The following is a 17797-nucleotide window of genomic DNA, read 5'->3' on the forward strand; positions in this document are numbered from 1 at the left end:
CAAAGGTTATTTGGTGCAGGAGAGGCACAAAAATGAGGAAAAGCTCGATTTCGTAGTAGCAGGTAGCAGTGTCATTTGGCACAGTTTGCCACAATCAGAGTAACTGCTCCACTGCAGTGTACATGCTGCTCTCAGCAGATGACATATTTTCAACCTCGAGGCACTATTTGCTCACACTAAGTCTAGCATTCTATTTAGTGTTTCTTCAAATCAAAATGCAACGGCTCACAAGCTGTAACAGAAGGCTTTGGTCTTTCATTACTTTAAATGTGTTCACAAGAAAAAAAACCTGACAAGCTACACTACGGAGGCACCATGAAAGCGCTGGTTACGTTTGAGGTTGGTTGATGATTAACCAACACTATAATTGCCCAGTTTGAGGCATCCTGCAGAGTACAATAAATGAAGGTCCACGAAAACATGTGCAAGCCATGGAACATGTTGAATACATTGGCCGAAAGGCCGCCACTGTGTAACTCACCCTTACTCCTCCCACGCAGACACCCATGCACATACAAAACGCAAATATAAAACATCCTACCAATAAAATCTATGCACTGATAACAGTACATGTAACTTCTGTAAACACATCTAATGAAATGACTGTCCACAAGCCCTTCTTTTTGAACTGTGTGTAATGATTTGAATGTCAAGTGGCTACTTTTTAATTTCTTTCTATTAACCATATAAATTAGCAAGTGTGAACTGAATCTTGCATAAGAACAAAAGCCAAGAACAAGTGTCAGATAATATGTATGGGTGTCCAAGCAACAATGTATAAAGTGACCAAAATCTCAGTTGGTTACAGATAGAATAAGCTGCTGCCATGAATTCGTAGCTGATCAGTCAAAAATAAAATTATGAAGGACATTTAAGCTCTGCCTTCAAGGGTATGACGCGATAGCATAAGCTACCACCCTACATATAAAGCCCAGCTTTAACCAAGCCATATGAATGTGCCTATGTGGCTTAGGAGTAATGAGTATGAATGAAAATGCGGGGGTCCTGGCAGGCTGATTCCAATATCACCCTGCAATATGAAAGGAGAGGCCCGAGTCGGTAGCTCCTGCCAAACGTATTAACAGGCAATGCTACATACAATCAGTGTGCAGCCATGTCAGCTGCTAAGTACCGCCTGCCAGGACCATGCTCGTGATCTTTCGATGGATTTTCTGGTCAACGAGACCCTTAATGCTATTGTGTTAAAAACATGCTAACACTTTCCACTGCAGTTTACTGATAAAAGTATGAGGTCAGTGGCATCTTAAGGACCCTCCATGAGAAGTGCACATGAAGGAGGAAAAAATTACAAGAGTTTAACGCTGCTGAACCAAATATTGAGCGAAAGCATTAGCTGCGGGTGACCGAGCGTTCTTCTTCTCTTTTTCTTCTTCCTCAGCCCACATATAAAGCCCCGCTTTAACCAAGCCGTATGAACATGCCTTAGTGGCCTATAGGGGTAACGTGAATGCCAGGGTTCTAGCAGGCTGATTCTAACATAACCGTCCCATGTGAAACGAGAGACCCAAGTTGGCAGCTCCTGCCAACTGAGCCATGGCTCCGACCGCGCCACGTCGACCGCTTGAGTTGGGAGCCCACCTCTTGCTTTTGTATCACATGGGGTGTGACGTCAGTGTCACGTGGGTAAGACGTGGCTACCGCCGCGCTACGCCAATCCCTTGAGTTGGTAGCCCAGCTCTCACCCTAGTGTCACGTGAGATGTGACGTCACAGCATCCCGTAGGTAAGACGTACGTGGTTACTGCCACGCTACGCTGAATGTTCAAAACCTAGAGTAGTATTGCTTTCGCAATAAAAAGAAAAAAAAAAGCAAGCACTTGTGTGAATACTTCAATTTTATTGCGAAACTAACTTCCTATCTCTTCCCAGCCTTTGCAGCAACTTTGCATTCAGTCCCAATTTCAGGTGTAATGCTTGCCTTTCTGCGCGTGACAGAGGACAGTGCCCTGTCTAGCAGCTGCTGATAGGGCGTTTCTTCGGGGGCCATCAGAAAGGCCCGTACTGCCTTGTGGTACCTAGGCAGCATCTTAGAACCGAGTTCCTTGTAACTGAGCCAGGAAAAGTCGTCCGCCTTTTTCAACTTCTTCAGGTCGGCAACAGAAAGGCCACCATTTCTGAGCTGTGCCTTAAAGAAGAAGACCTGACATGACGAAAGACCAGAACAAAGGCTTAATTAAATAGCAGTCACAGTATTGCATGTACAGCCCTGTCTAAGAAATGATCACTTTGGCAGTGAAAAGATAAACATGAAAAATGATGCAATCCATAAGTAGATGACTTCAAATATATTGTGTAGTAAAATGTGATGGGACTGCAGTAGTCGCATTGGTGCAGGTTTGAAAATTCCCTCTCAATTAGGAGAAAAACATCCATTTCATTTTTTGCACATTAATAACAGTAAACAGTTTCAAGTAGCCAATACTCTTGCTTCTCAGAAAGCACCAACAAAACTCTTTTTCTTCTATTCTAGCAGCTCATGGGGTCATTCAGCAGTGAGAAATTCCATTCATTTGTTTTGAACAGACCTCAGTCCATGCAGCTATTAGAGATTTTTGCCGTTTCCATGAAATATGAGCGCTGAGAAGTGGAAGTTTTAGTGAGATTAACGCTTCAAGCATAACAACTGCAGGCAATCAAGGAATCTGTGCACAAACTTGTGCCAGTGTAGTTGAGACTGAGGGAGTCGCCAGGTAGAGGCAGGATGAGCCTCACAACTCCTCCAAGCTTCTCTTATGCCAATGATTCGCAGTTTCCCCTCTTTAATTCACCTGCTACTTCTTTCACATGCACCCCGACTACCCAGCAGGGTCATGAGCACACTTTGAAGCTCAAAGTCCGTAACTCACGTAATAGCTCCTACAGACATGTAGTTCCCAATTTTTTGAAGCTCAAATTTATCCCGAGATCACACCGCAACTAGTATGGCCGACTGAGAGTCAGCTCAATAAATCTAGTTCTTGACAACCTAAAAGCAGCATTGCACTTCAATGACCATTACTCATTTTGTTTCAACCTTAAAGGTTCAAAGAGCAATACAATAACTACACTCCACTTGCCTTTGCACCCTGGATGCCATCCTTTTGGAATTCAGGAGGATAGTAATAGCTGTAGTAGCCTGCTGGTGCATAGCCCAGGAAGAAAGCCTCCAATGCAGGTCCACATACTTCAGTCAATGCTCGTTCAGCAGTCTGCACAGGACAAGGAAAGCTCCTCAGTTCCTCCTATGAAAAGAATCTGTGCGCACTTTGCAGTTATATTTTTGCCTGAATTACAAATGCTGAGGCAGTGATGCTGCCCTGAAGCAGGCTTATAGAAGGTTCACAAACCTCAGGAACCCTCATCTCCAAGGGCGCAATGACCTGACCCAGTGCACACTTTAAACTTTCGTTTATAGCAGGATATTATGTAAACACTGTAAGTAGTGCACCTGTTTATTTGTGCAACAGGTAGATGAGAGAAAGAAAGCCTAAAGTTTAAATATCAAGAAAACCTGAAGCAGGTGGCTATCATTCATTTAAGTCTGTTCTAGGCATTCTCTTTATATTGGCACAGGTACGTGTTACACAAGCCTCGCTGAACTGAGGCTCACTGGACATAGGAGTGAGGACACACAAGCACAGAATAAAAGGAACATACAAAGAACAACCAGCAAATGTTTTCAGGCAGCGCACTGCATGCCACGAACATTACCTGTCGCAGGGTTTCACCCTCAGCGTGAACTGCCTGTGGCAAGATCCAGCGATGGCCCTTGCCCAACTGCTGATTCACGACCAGCAGAAGTGGCTGGTCGAGGAGCCGCTGCGTGGTCCGTGTGTCTCCTTTGGCATCAGCCTCTGGTGGGGAAGGCATTATGACTGGTAGTACCAGCTATTTAGCGCCCCCATTTTAAAACTTTATTATGTTCTTTTCTTCTCTCACTGGTATCACGGGCTTTTAGTAATTCCCCAAGTAATGTACCTATAATGCATGCCTTCTCAGAAATCAACAAAACCACACCTTAGGAAACACCTTGTTTTCAACAACCTTTATCTGCCCAAATGCCAACAACTGCAAACACACCGCTGCCAGTTTTTGAAGCCATGTTTACACATGTGTAGTTGCACTGTAACCTGAAGCTACACCAGGGAATGTGTACCCTCCCTTGTTCTTTATAGGAACCATCTTAATTCGTGCACACCAGGAATGAGTATTGCATTTCCTCTTTCCTGAATTCTCATCCGCCACTCCCCACAACTATACATTTAGACACTCTCTAATTTCTATTCTGAGGGAATCCTGTTAGCCCCTTTAAATTGCTAGACATTCATAGTGCACTGGAGTCTTCAACATATGAATGCCTAAAAATACAAGCAAACAAAGATGCTACCCATAAGCCACATCACCGAAGTGTTACTGTAAATGGTTTAATTTACCTTAAATTTTATCTCGTACAAAAATTCACTCGAGGGTCACGAGCACACATAATGCATTCTATTTCACCTTCAGTTACAATACTTGCGCACTGATAACAGTAGCATATAAACATCCTGTACACCGGTAAACAGGAGTATGGCAGGGTAAAAGACAGAAAAATCGACTTGCTTATTTTATTGCCACAAAATAATATACAGCATAAGGAATAAAACCATGTAGTTCTGAGTGAGGAAAAGTGCTGCAAGCCATTTAAGCATGTTGCCAAGGTACACGTCCTTGGCGTTTAAATGTGACAGATGTGAGCGTTTCTTTGTATATAGCTTTTCTTTTACTTTTTGTAGATATACAAGTTTCAATAAAAAAAACATGGCAGGTTTTGCTAAATATACATTGATACATATTAGTTTTACAACAGTTTTATTATCTTTAAAAGCCCAGTTTCCCTAGCAGGGGTGCTTTTGTGACATACCTAGTGTTCTTGGTTTCCGGTTCAACTGCTTTGCCAGCGTATTGTCTCTTTTGAAAACGAAAGCAAGCTGTTAGCTGCACCTGAGATACATGTTTCACTGTAGGTGATACAGTTGCGCGGGCTGGCTTAGAACCAGATGCTTTTCCCGTATGGATTTTTTCTGGTTCCCTGCGACCCAAGGTGAATACTTTCAGGCTCTGACAAAAATTACTGTGTTGCTGCACTTTCTTCTAAGAGTACAGCAGCTGCATGGTGGCAACTCTCCATAGCTGCCAGGGCTTTACTGCGTGGGCTTTTGCTGCGTGCTGGCAGTCACTTCTTTCAAAAAGAGCATGCCAACTCGTGTGACAAGTGCAAGATAAAGATGTTTGAAAACGTCGCAATGTTTCACGACCAGTTTAAATCAACTAGAATCTCACACCTTCTTATTAAACTTGATTCAATAGACATCTACTGACCTACGTCACCAATGAAATACTGGAGGACAGGCAAAGGGTGCGGCCACCCCGTGGCTTGGCCTGGTCGGCAAAACATTCCGCCGGTGGTGGTGTGGTGCGAAGGATTTGGGCTCGTGTGGTGACAATTTGCCGTCTGACCGCTGTCAAGCTCTCGCATGGCGGAATGCGATAATCGAATGAAAAAGACTAGTGGCACATGTTTCTTCTGCTCCTGAAGTGGCGAAAAATGTGTTTTTGAGCCACACAGAACGAAGCGGCAGACGTCATGCGCTAGCAGGCCCACTCCGATATTATACTTGACCGTAAGCAGATTTTTGCTGGTATACTCGTATGTTCACATATTTCTGGGATAAAAAACAAGCACTTAGTTCGCTTTATTGTCCTTCTGAATGATTTGTGCTTGAATACTGACTGACCGCGCCCTCAAAGACCCGAATGACATGTGATCACTGCAGCGCTTTCAGAGCATCTTCTTTGGCATTCAATTTATTCCAGTTCAGCAGATCAGGTTCGAGGAGCTAGGTTCTGTCACGAAAGCTTCTAAAGGGCATATCAGTGGCATGATCACACAAATACAACCTCACCCCTAGACAAAATCGTAATAAAACATGTTCAAAGGCTTGTCGTGTTCCAGTTTCCAATCGAAAAATTGTTTTAGTTGAATCATTTCAATTTATTTTTTAATATCCGTGCACCCTGCATGATATTTATTATATTTTACAAAACGTGCTTGCGTTGCTTACCATACTGGTTGTATCGATAAACCCCACGTTTATTTGCTGTTCCACACTGCACTTGCCGGGAATGGTATAGGTACTAACATGATCAAAAGTTTGCGGGAGGTGTGTTAGCGTTAAGTAAGTCTATCGTAGCTCTTTTTCCGGACCCGTTTTACGTGGTATTGCTAGCAGTGAAGAAAATTTACGCTCTCTTGTAACACAGTTTCGGTGACTGGATAATGCGACTAGGCACAAATAATTTTTTCCTGCATACTCACCGACTATAAACTAGCAATCACATAATTGTTTGTCTAGCAAAAACATAATTTGTTTGTTTGGTCAAAAGTACCACAGATAAAAATATTTGTATTCAAGAGGGAAATTGCCCAGCCAAGCATGGAGCTCGCAAGTATGCTGCTGCTTTCACCCATGACTGCCCATGCTTCATGGGGCTTAATCACTTTTGTGAAGAATTAAAGAACAAAAATTATACATGTCCGTTATCTCTAATAGGACTGTATTGACTTGCTTTCCAGCATGTTTAAATCCTATTCATTTCAAGCGTTTGGTAGGATTTTATGTCCTCCGCCTGTTCTTGGAACAGAAAAATAAGTGAATGCTTGCAGAGAACATGTGATCATTTTTCAAAGTGGGAATGCTAATGGTGACGTGTGCTAAGAAGTGCTGCATACTTGTGCCCAATATATATATATGACTAACGTTCAATTTGAGACAAAAGCTGCACAGCCACAGACAGCTCCCCGATGCTCCTTATAACAGGGAGATCTGGCTGGAAAGGTCGCTTTTGCCCAGCAAGTCTGTTTTCTTTCAGTGCACCCCTGTTTCCCACATGCTTCCCTGAAGTCACATTGTTTGCAAACAAGGAAATAGCTCGAAATAGCTCGTAATAGCTCGAAAAGTGAAAGTGCAGTCGAAATCAAATTGAATAGCAAATGCTATTCAAAATTTCTAATATTTGCACACCCCTAGTATAAGATATTGCATGACTTTAATGCCACATGCATTACTAACCAACACAAAGTAACACACTAAAATATGCAGTAGTTGCTGAAATATGAAGTGCAAACCAAGACAACCATTCACCTTGCTACACGCCCTGAGAATTTTAAAACCATAAAAGAATTGCTATGCACGAGTCTATTTGCATACTGCTTTGCATATGATAATTATCCTTTGCAAAGAGTGTGGGCGGCTGGACGGATTTCAAATTTTCTTGCGACATTTTGTGCAGCCACCTTGCAAAGTCATGCTAAGCCTTCTAATTCATTCTGCATGACCTATTCATGAACTCCAGTTGGTTTAAAGTAAGGTAGCCATTGACAAATGTAATGCTGGTGCCATTTAGAATTTGCTTTGGGAAAAGTGCTTTTGGCCTAACTTCTTTCAGGGAAAAAGGTCAAGGATTGCACAGTTTCACCAAGAATCCAAACTCCCCATCCTGAGGATTACACAAGGCTAATCCTACCTGCAACAGAAACCTCTCACCTATCCCTCTTCCTATGGGTTACCAATAAATTAATCCCAGGTGTCACTTGCTTTTTTGCCAATAAAGCTTTGAGGATCACCACTGAGTCAAGTGGTTTGAGAGCTCACTGTGATGCTGCAGACTCACCTGTGATCCTCGGTGCAGGCTTGAACTCCTGAGCCCTCTTGAACCAATCCTCTTCAATATCCTGCGCTGTTCGAACCTTGATGGCAACTGCTTCGTCCGTGTCACCAGTCTTCTTCTGCTTTTCTCTGATTGAATTAAAAAGTTACTAAAATATAACACTATGCAATTTAAGCAGGAGTAAAATGAGTTATGATGACAACCCATCAAAAGAACCATTTTCACCACTTTCATTCTCGAAATGACTACCAAAAGCACCATTTTAACTTGAGGGTTGCATACAGTGAAAAGCTAAGAAACAAATTCAATAATCTTTGCAAACAAGGATCCTCGAGGAGAGCCACAGACAGGACCCATTAACACTGTTGCATCATGCTCTCAAAGGCAGAGCTTAATTAAATGTTTCCCCTAATTTTGTTTCTTGCTGTACACTAAGGCACGCAAAGCAAAGAAATGGATTGCCAAGTACACCATTCGTCACAAATGTGGAGAGTAGAACATACACCTGGATGGAATAACATACACTGAAATGAATTTTAATGATTTCAGCACACCAAAACCCACAGAGTAAGTGGCGACACCTAGGAGAAACTCCCACTGAGCCTTTCAAAGCACAGCTAGAAGCAATATGAGAGGGAACACCGGAGCGCGTGGCCTCCACGATTTGCAAAGTGCTTCCGCCGACAGGTGATAAAAAATCAGGGTTAAAGACGCATTCAAAGAAAGCTTGGTCGGCTGCTCTTTCCGAGCATACCCCGGTGCCACCCATTCTCTTGTGTTCGTAGCATCGCTTTGCGAAATGCGAAGGCCACGCGCACTCGTATTCCCTCTCATATTGCTTCTAGCTGTACCTGAGAGGTGACTTGCGATAAACCATGAAAACCAACATACTGAAGAACTGATAATACAGCACTGCGCCTCGGCAGATAGTGGTATTTCATGCAAAAGCAAAAAATAAATAAATGCGTACTCAATCAGCTGCAGTTCATGATCGCTGAGCAGGCTTCCCTCCACTTCGATAGTACGCAGGATTTCGAGATACTTCTTCTCAAGTGCATTTAACTCCGGTGTGACGATAGGTTTGCGCTCGAGGGCAACGGCGCCAACCAGGTCCCAGACAGAGGCGGAAGCAGACGATGGTGTAGATGTCGAACTGGAGCGAACTAGACCTGCGAGCAGAATTTGTGCCGCTGCACAAGCTCTTGACGTGTTGGCTAACTGAATGCATACGTGATCAAATAAGCTCCGCCGAGTAAGCTCTACGTAAACAAAGTCAACAAAGAAAAAAGCTTGAATTGCAAAATAGTGAAGCGAATAAGTTTAAGGACTGCGGATGTCTAGCTGTACAGACGATTCCAAAGTCCTCGTCGCGAAACATTTTCATGTTTTTTGCAAACTTCTTCAAGCACAATAATGACATATGAAGGCGTTTTCCTACCGCTTTGTAGGACTTTTCTTCTTTCGTTTTTTCATTTCAAGCGAGAAGAACATGGTATCTACATAAATGAGGAGTCACATGCCATGCAGTTCACCTTCACGAAAGCGAAAGTTAGATGCCCCCGAACTAAAACAGCGAACCATTCACAATAATAAAAACGCTCACTTCTTAAAGCGAACATTAACTACACCCTTAGCGTTTGCATTTTATTCCGGGTAACTACATTTACAGGTATCAGATAGAGTTTCAATTTGAGCAACATAGAGCGGCCGGTGCGAAGAGCTCTCTGAAAGCACTCGCACACAAAGTAATGACAACGTTAAAAAACCAGCCATCAAGGAATGAAGAAAGATTTTATGAAAAAATTGCATCAACTAACCGCTTTCGCTGTTATAGATTGATCTCAGAAGGCAAAACGAGTTCCGAAAAGACTTCCTTGGTATTCGGGCAGCGCACCTCACACTCGGCAGCGCCATGTTTGTTCATGACCGCGTATTGGGTTCGGCTCTGGCTAGTTCTGATTCTGGCCGTATTCTAAATAAGCCTTCCTTTTATTTGTTCATAAAATAAACATTCAACTGAATCGAAAACAATAAAAATAAATGCAATGTACAAAGTAAAGTGATTGCTTAGAATACTTAAGTATGTTGTATCTCTTTTGAAATTAGTGGTCTGCTGCAATTTCAGGTGGCGTAACGGTACTAGGTACTAGTTTCGTTCTCAGAGGAATATTTCCTTGGCGGCTTGGCCTTGCAGCTTGGACTGGGCGTCGTTTTGCGCTTGGGCCGGACGGGCCGCGCGTAGTACGTGCGCTATGTGTAATACCCTATGCGACATTGCGCTGACCTCGGCGGATTGTACGGAACCACAGTGATTTCCCGGTGAAATGGGTCCTTCACAAAGAGTGATAACAGCGGAGATAGAAGTTGAGCTATTGTTTTACATCACAGTAGCTTGCTGGAGGTAGCCCACCAACTTGCGCGGTTGTGAATCATCGATTGACCGGATGCGATGCTTCCCACAACGCTAGCGCTGCCTCTTCTCATTCTCGCCGGTAGGTTACAACTTCTTTTGAAACTTGAATAAATGTGACGAGGCTGTGCCTTTTATCCTATTATGATGCAGCGGTTTGCCTGGCAGACTCGGATCAGCGAGGTGACGGGGCTGACTGCTATTCTAGCGGATGCGCCAAAGAGGTTAGTATTTGGCGATTGCTTGTGATAGCTAAGTTTCGATCGAGTGACCGTGGTTCCTGCCTGAATTTTGTTTCTAAAGCACTTGTTTCTCATCTGCTGGCTACGTGATACCCCGTGTTGATCAACGTAAGAGGTAGGATGGCCCTGGGTGACTTTTTGCCTGCGAGTATTCAGGAAGGCGCCGAGATTGCTTTATTAAACAAGGTCATCACTTTGCACATTTTTGGTTCTTTAGACTTACAAAGCATAGGTGTCTTTAGGTTCTATTTCTTGCTGTCCGACTTAAAGTCAAAGTATTGACCGTTTGAATCTTTGTGCACGCTAATTTCGACATTGCGGCTGGCGTAGTTTTCATTGTTCAGGGCCTTCCTTTATCTTTCGCCTACCGATTCAGGTATAACCTGATATCCGAGTTTATAAAGGCGTAGGCCGGGTGTAAATGCCAGCGCGGTCGTAGGTGGATTGCGCGCTAATGCGCCTTAGTGCAGGTATAAAATCTTCGTACAGAACGGATGAGACAGGGAAGCAGTTCAGGAAATACGACAGATTGTAGTTGGGAGCTGCAAGTCCCTTGCACCCCTTGGCTTCCATGCGCGCGGAAACGGGGAGCAAAGAGACTGCTTGTGCCAAGCAGCTGCAACGCACGTTGCAGCTTTATATGTCTTTTGGCCGACATATAACTCCAGCTTGTGACTTGTATGTGTGCTATGCTGTCGTTCTGTCTTTGCACGCTTAGAACAGCTGCAAGGTTCAATGTTAATGAATGGTTCTATTTCAGGAGCGAGAGCTGGCGGCGCACAACCACGGTATGTATTGTTTGCATAAGATTTCTTTGACTTTCCATTGGCAGCTGCTGGCTTATTTTTTCCCTGAAAAGTGGGCATTTGCTGGCAGGCCTTATAGAAAATGCGTGTTAATGTCACTGCCACTTCAGTTTGCCATGCCATTGTTATTTATAGGCTATGACTGGATGCATCCAGCCAGAAGTAAAATCATAGGGCACCCGTTATGCGTTTCCATAAAGAAACGATCATTCACAGGCAACATAATACAGCCACATACAAATTCTGCTGTGGTCCCATTTGGAGGCTTTTGTGTGTGATTGCATTGTGAAATGGTGCTCCATCTGGAGCTGTGCAGGATATCCAGAAAAATTTCACCAAGTTTAGTTGCCCTAGAGCTGTATACATTGGCTGACAGCTATTTTTGCTGCAGTGCCACAGTTCAATTTTCGTTGGCCATCACCACATGCTTACAAACAAGATGAAATTAGCCGGATGGCTCTTCCCAGTTTGTTTATTTGTGCAAAGTTTGCTAAGGTGACAGTTACCATTTTCATCTGTTGTCGTGATGAATGAAACTTAGAAAAGGCTTGGAATGCGTAATTTGACTGTCCAAAAATAGACATGGGACAGGACAAGGAAACCGGCTGTACAAACTACTTCAAAACTACCTATTCCCTTTCCCATGTTTAAATGTTCCTCTATTTTCACAGCAGCGCAGTTCACGCTGTAATCTAAAACAAATGCATCAGCTACATATGGGTGTCTTGTTACCTCTTGGAAGATGGTGCAGGTGCCACATCTTTATGACTTATTCTTACCCCAGCAGGAGGGACAGAGGCATCACGTGAGAGACTGGGTGCTCCTGAGCGTTCGCCAGCTACAGCATCGACCAAGCAGCTGCACTCGCCAGCGCACAACAGCCATCAGCAGGATAGTAGTAGTCAGCTCCTCAAGGTCAACTTCTGGCTGACCTTACTCATATCGGCACTCGCAGCCGCACTACTTTCGTGACCATAGCGTCATGTGTAATATATGTACAGATTCAGCTACCCAAATCTGTGGCCACCAAATAAATGACCTGCTTTCTTTGTTGCCATCTCCTGTGGTGCTGCCTTTCGCACTCTAGCTTAAACAGAAGCTGAATGGCCACCAATAATGTGTCAATGTGCGACCCAGAGGGTCAGAACTGTATTGCACAATATGAAAAGAAAATTGTGGGGGACACTTGAGCTCCGCCTTTAAGGATATGATGCGATAGCTTAGGCTACCACCCGATTATAAAGCACTGCTTTAACCAAGCTATATTAACGTGTCTGTGTGTCCTAGGAGTCTGGTGCCTGGCTCTGCATCCAAGAGCACTCGAATGTTGATTCTCATTCCACATTCCCATCTCGCATTAGCAAGCCGAGTCGGCAACTCCTCCCTGCTTTATGATATCATGTGGTCTTGTCAAGTCCGATAATCCCACTTAACCATCGAAGGATCGATGCTTGGTTATGTCTGCTGTCTGCTAGCACCTGCCAGCACCAAGACCTTGATTTTTCGCTCACGATGCCGATGACTTTTTTTGTAATGTGGCCTTTAGCACTGTCTCATTAATATGAATAGTAAGAATGCAATGCTCAGAAGTCTTCTTAACACTCCGAGGTTCCTTTATGTGGCTTTTCTCACAGTAAAAGCGGTGGCAAAAGTTCTGACTCATCCTTTCCTTGGAGCAAGGCTGCAGCATAGAATCCATTACCTTGCAAGAAAATTGCAACCTGATATTAGAAGTTTAGAGCAATGAGAAAATCTCTGCGCTTCTTTCACCTTAAAGACTCCATTTATACCACAGAACTTTTAGACAAAGACACAGACCAAGTAATATGCACACGCAACTGTGCTGTTGTGTGTCCTCGCTCAGTGTGTTTACAAGTGCTATGGTTCCATAATGACAGACCGAAACAGATTAGCCCAGCAACATACCTTCCTCTGCTTATATTGCTCTCTTCAGAACATGCAGTTAAGCTCAAGACTGCTTTTCTCTAGAATCTAGCCAATAGCACTATTGTAAAGCAGCGGCATGTTTCCAAACAAAGGTTCATAAAGTTTTAAGCCAATTTCTGAAGTGCCAAGATATGTCCCTTATTTCATAAAGTGAATTTATCTTACCTGTGTTTCAATATAAGGAGGCAGAAACGGGATAGAGAAATTTGGGGCCGCTCGGCATTTAAGCAGCTTTTGAGCAATAAACTATAAAAAATTAGAGCATTATAATTATGCCATGCAATTTGTTTTTGCAATTGGAATGTTTATGGCTTTCCAACACCGTTGGAACAGTGTCTAGCAATTGGCACCGGCATCACCTCCACAACACTTAAAGTACGCTTTTGTCAGACACATAGGCTTGACACACTTATAGACAAAAAGGCTCGCCGGTTAGGTATCTGCTTGTTTTTACAGCAGGAGCATTGGAACAACTCATGTACTTTTTTGTACCCGGAGAAGTTTCCTAATGGCTCACAGTAGTTTTGGCGTCTGCTTCGATTGCTGCTCTTGCTTCTTGCACCATTGGCGATTCAAAAGGCTAGAAGCTGCTATATCATGTGCATAAAGCATTTTTACGCAATTTCCTTCAACTGCTCATTATAAATTTACTTGCAAGTTTTTATTATGCTCCATGCTTCCCTAGCTCATTAAAATTTTATATGTATTAGGCCCAGCACAAGACGCACTATACCCTTGCCACAAGTGCACTAGTATCGTTTCAAGTTTCACTATGGAGGACCCCATAGCATGGACACGCAGTTTACCACGCCACCAGTTTCATGGTCGCTTCATTGAACTGGATCGGATGGTATTTCTCTTAGGCAATACAATGGCCCACTGCGTAGGAAAAACCCATGCTGTGCTAAATTTGACAGTAAGGCATCACGGCAGCCAGTTTGGAGCAGTTTTGCAACGATATTGAGTTTTGGAGCAGGGAAAGCAGTTTGGAGCAGAATGGAGTAGCACTTTCACCTCTGCAATCTGTACTATCCAGCAATTGCTGCAATTTGTGCATTCAGGAAGAACTTGGCCCTGTCAAGACTATGAAGTATTGAGCCATAAATAGCACTACACTACTGTGTTCTAACAATATTGCCATAACTCCATCTAGGCACACTGCACAACGAAGGCCTCTACATGTTTTAATTGACCCATAAAGAAGGGAGCAAAGCCTAAATGACGCTAAGTACTCCACTGTATGGAAGAGCGCTGAACAAGGGTAGAGGGGAAAAGACAGACCACAAAGTCAGCAAAATAACATGTGCAATGTACACTATTCAGGCAAACAAGAAATACTCGGAGAGCAGCTTGCAGCGGTCTTTGGTAAATGTACGCAAGCACTGAAGTGAAGGCAGGCAAGCAGTGAGTTAGCAGAGCTGAGATCAAGCTTCCTACTGCATTTCATTGGAATAGTGTAGTTGTATACCCATAGATCTGCACATCGTCACAACATTAATGGGATAGCTGTTCCAATAAACAATTTTAATATGCTCATGCATGAAACTGAGCAGTTGGAGGATGTCAAATAGAAAAACTTGAGAATGGTTAATGTTCTCAAGGACATAAATCAACAGAGAATGGTTTAGCTATTAGTGCAAGTTCCTGCACAGAGCCAAGCTGCTGGGGAAAAACCAGTTCCCAGTTTAAGATTGGAAATTGGCGACGAGTTGTAAAGTCTGTCAAAAAAAGAAAGGTGAATTATTTTTTAGTTTTCAGAGGATATTGGATAAAGAATGTTGTAAAAATTTAAAAGCTCTGCTTTTAAGGACATGATGCGACACCATTAAAGACTCCTATCTACAACTACACTTGCGGATCCTCGTTCGTGTACACGCATTTTGCTACCTGCTTGATCATTACTGCTTTGTGCCACTATCTCATACATACTTATTAGCATACAACCATAAGCTACCACATTATGTGAAAGACCACGTGACATAGATACAAAGTCACACTTTAACAAGCCGTATACGAGCATGCCTGAGTGTCCCAGGAGTAGCACGTCCGACTAGGGATCCCAGGGTCTTGGAGGGCTTTTCCAAATCACCCTACCATCTCAAAGCAGAAGGCCGAGCTGGGAACTCCTGCCATCTCGTGAGTTCCTGTGAAGTAACACAAACCACCGACCGATCAGTACCTGGCCATGTCACCTGCCAGAGCCAAGCTCGGGATTTTTCTCGGAAGTGCCAACGCCAGATTTTCTGCAGAATGGGGACTTTAATGCTATTTCATTAATAAACAGGGCTGATTCGAGCAACATCTGCTGTTGCAGGGCTCACATTCCTCATGCCACCATCAAGAATGCAGTGCAAGGACGAGTTTCTGTACACAACAGGAATCGGCGTCTTGAAGACATTGCTGGCTGCTTTGCAATGAGAATGTGCAAAGTTGTATTATTAATGTATACGCACACAAAATATAAGAAACGCTCGGAGGGGCATCATACTGGCATTGCGCAATTGCAGACGTCTTTCCCAATAGGCACAGACCAACAGTAACTTTAAGCGGTTTCGATGAACACCAATCCTGTGAATATGTGGACATTCTTGTCCTGTATGCCTGTCCGGGAAAGCTGAGATAGCATCCACTACCTGTTGTGGATCTATTCTTTATCGAAACCAAAGACAATCTGGCACCTGGCCACCGAAGGTCTGCATCCCGCGTTGCTTGCATGCAGGTACCGCATCAGTGGTCCCTTCTGGGTTTCATTACTTAAGCAAACAATCGATACTGCTTTAAAAAATTCGGATACATATTTATAGCGCCAGCAACTATACAATTAACGACAACAAAAATTCTTCTGAAGGCTTTCCACGTATGTATTGAGCTCATCTATGTGTTTATATACACATGCCACATAACATTTCCTACTGTGAAAAACAAAAGAGCGGCTATATCTCCTTGATGCCCTGCCGAAACTTGTCGGTAAAGTATTCCTTCATGTCGCGAAGCTCGGTGTCTGGCGTTTCGCCTTCTTCCGCAATGCGGTAGACCTTCGTGTAGGGGTTTGAGTAGACAGCCCGCAACTTGGGCTCTGAGTCGATCCCCTTGGCCTTTAGGTCTCGCTCCGCGATCATGCGGAACAGGGGCGGCATCTCTAAGTAGCGCGGCAGCACCTTCGGCACTGCGTCCTTTACCGGCAGTGACAAAAGGCGGCCCTCTTCGCTTTTGGGCACGAGCTTGTAGTCCGGAACCTGAGGGGACTCCAGCTGGATGACACCGATGCGGCGGCCCCGGAATACAGTGTCGGCCCATACTTCGCCGTACTGGTTGGCGTCGTCCATATACGGGATTACCTTTTTGATAACGTAGTACGAGTGCTCCGAGTAACGCTCGAAGCCCGTCCGCGTCACGATGCGACCGACGCCGAAGTCCTTGAGGTTGCCGAGAATCCACATCAAGTGCTTGCCGACGTACGTGGACGGGTATCCAACATACTTGATGCGAGGCATTGCGATTTTTTTTTCCTGGGGCCTTAGATAAGTAAAAGCAAGATTGGGAAGACCTCAGATGAATTCTTGAAGGACAGCTGGCACGATCGTCACATGCATAAAATTTCTCACATGGCTCACATGGAAGGCGCCATGTTATTTTCCTGGATTGGACCTTGGGATTGGATCGACGCGTCTTCGCACGAGACATCGACAATAAAGAATGCTTGCAAAAATATCTTTTGTTTCAGTTTCGAACTTCTCACTCAGACACGGTATTGATCGAGACCAGTCAGCAGAAAATAAGTTAATTGCGTGCAGCTGAATTTAAAATATTGCGGGGCTTTATCTGCTTTATCCCTGTTAAACCTAGTTATCCGGCCGTAAGCTTTTATAATCATGGATAGCATGGATACACATCACCCTACGCCGAAGCGTTGAGACCAAGACCGACTGAAATACAGACCTGCACAAAAAACAGGGTCCTATGGGACCTCGTGCGCCAACTTTCGTTACCTTTCTCGTCGTTGAGGGCGCTCGGTTGACCTGTTCGTCTGTCATTTTCATCATCATCAAATCACAAATTAATATAAACAAACTGTACCCAAATTAAAAAAAAAAAAAAGATCTTTGCCCAAGTTATACTTCTAAAATTTTGCCTTTTTGTATTTTAGCGGACAGTGTTTATTTTTATAATGTTTTTCTGTCGCCAGAAGACATACCGCGATTCCGCTTTGTGCGACGGCACTGCAGTTACTCGCTGCACATGCGCAGAACAGGTGCTTGTGCATTACAGCGTGGACAGATAAATAAACTATAACGACGAAGAAAAATGACAGAACTAATAGACCCTTCTTATTAACAGGTTTACAGTATCGCCAGGTTACCCGTAGTGTTCGTTCCCTAGCGGCGAAGGCTATGAACTAGAAGGTGCGCGCTGGAGCAGTGCTATCTGTGCAGGTCTGTATTTCAGTCGGTCTTGGTTGAGACAGTGAATTCTTATTCTAGGCACTGTAGCGCCGATGTATTCGTACAGGCACGCGCCTCATCTATGGCGAGACGGAGCAACCAAGCCAGGTGGTGGAAATTTCTGGAGCTCTCCACTACGGCGTATCTTGGATCAAGGTCGAATTTTCGGCGCCACATAACCTTGAGAGTTGCAGAGAAAAGAGCAGAGCTCACCCCTCTAAATGTGACTTTTGCCCCGCAA

The 17797-nt window shown here is 43.9% G+C and overlaps 3 protein-coding genes across 5 annotated transcripts; 1 reads left to right on the forward strand and 2 right to left on the reverse strand.

The window, feature by feature from the left end:
• Positions 1-1837: 1837 nt before the first annotated feature.
• Positions 1838-9676, reverse strand: mRpL46 (mitochondrial ribosomal protein L46). 2 transcript variants are annotated; one of them, XM_084578267.1, is made up of 6 exons: positions 9527-9676; positions 8680-8899; positions 7713-7837; positions 3711-3853; positions 3077-3208; positions 1838-2160 (listed from the first exon to the last, which is right to left on the reverse strand). In XM_084578267.1, the coding sequence occupies exons 1-6, from the start codon at positions 9621-9623 to the stop codon at positions 1876-1878; spliced, it is 1002 nt and encodes a 333-aa protein (XP_084434393.1). In that variant the 5' UTR covers positions 9624-9676; the 3' UTR covers positions 1838-1875. The 2 variants fall into 2 exon arrangements, with proteins under 2 accessions (XP_084434393.1, XP_084434394.1); XM_084578268.1 differs by having other exon boundaries at positions 8680-8878; positions 9527-9672.
• A 199-nt stretch (positions 9677-9875) lies between these two features.
• On the forward strand, positions 9876-12225 carry LOC146178441 (uncharacterized). 2 transcript variants are annotated; one of them, XM_084578270.1, is made up of 4 exons: positions 9876-10201; positions 10273-10343; positions 11122-11149; positions 11952-12225. In XM_084578270.1, exons 1-4 carry the CDS (start codon positions 10159-10161, stop codon positions 12137-12139), a joined length of 330 nt encoding a protein of 109 aa, XP_084434396.1. In that variant the 5' UTR covers positions 9876-10158; the 3' UTR covers positions 12140-12225. The 2 variants fall into 2 exon arrangements, with proteins under 2 accessions (XP_084434396.1, XP_084434397.1); XM_084578271.1 differs by having other exon boundaries at positions 11955-12225.
• A 142-nt stretch (positions 12226-12367) lies between these two features.
• mRpS34 (mitochondrial ribosomal protein S34) lies at positions 12368-16780 on the reverse strand. Its single transcript, XM_084578269.1, has one exon. It carries the CDS (start codon positions 16606-16608, stop codon positions 16048-16050), a length of 561 nt encoding a protein of 186 aa, XP_084434395.1. The 5' UTR covers positions 16609-16780; the 3' UTR covers positions 12368-16047.
• Positions 16781-17797: the final 1017 nt, after the last annotated feature.

This window comes from Amblyomma maculatum, chromosome 9 (assembly GCF_055883805.1).
Source record: "Amblyomma maculatum isolate TAMU_Amacu chromosome 9, ASM5588380v1, whole genome shotgun sequence".
NCBI lineage: Eukaryota > Metazoa > Arthropoda > Arachnida > Ixodida > Ixodidae > Amblyomma > Amblyomma maculatum.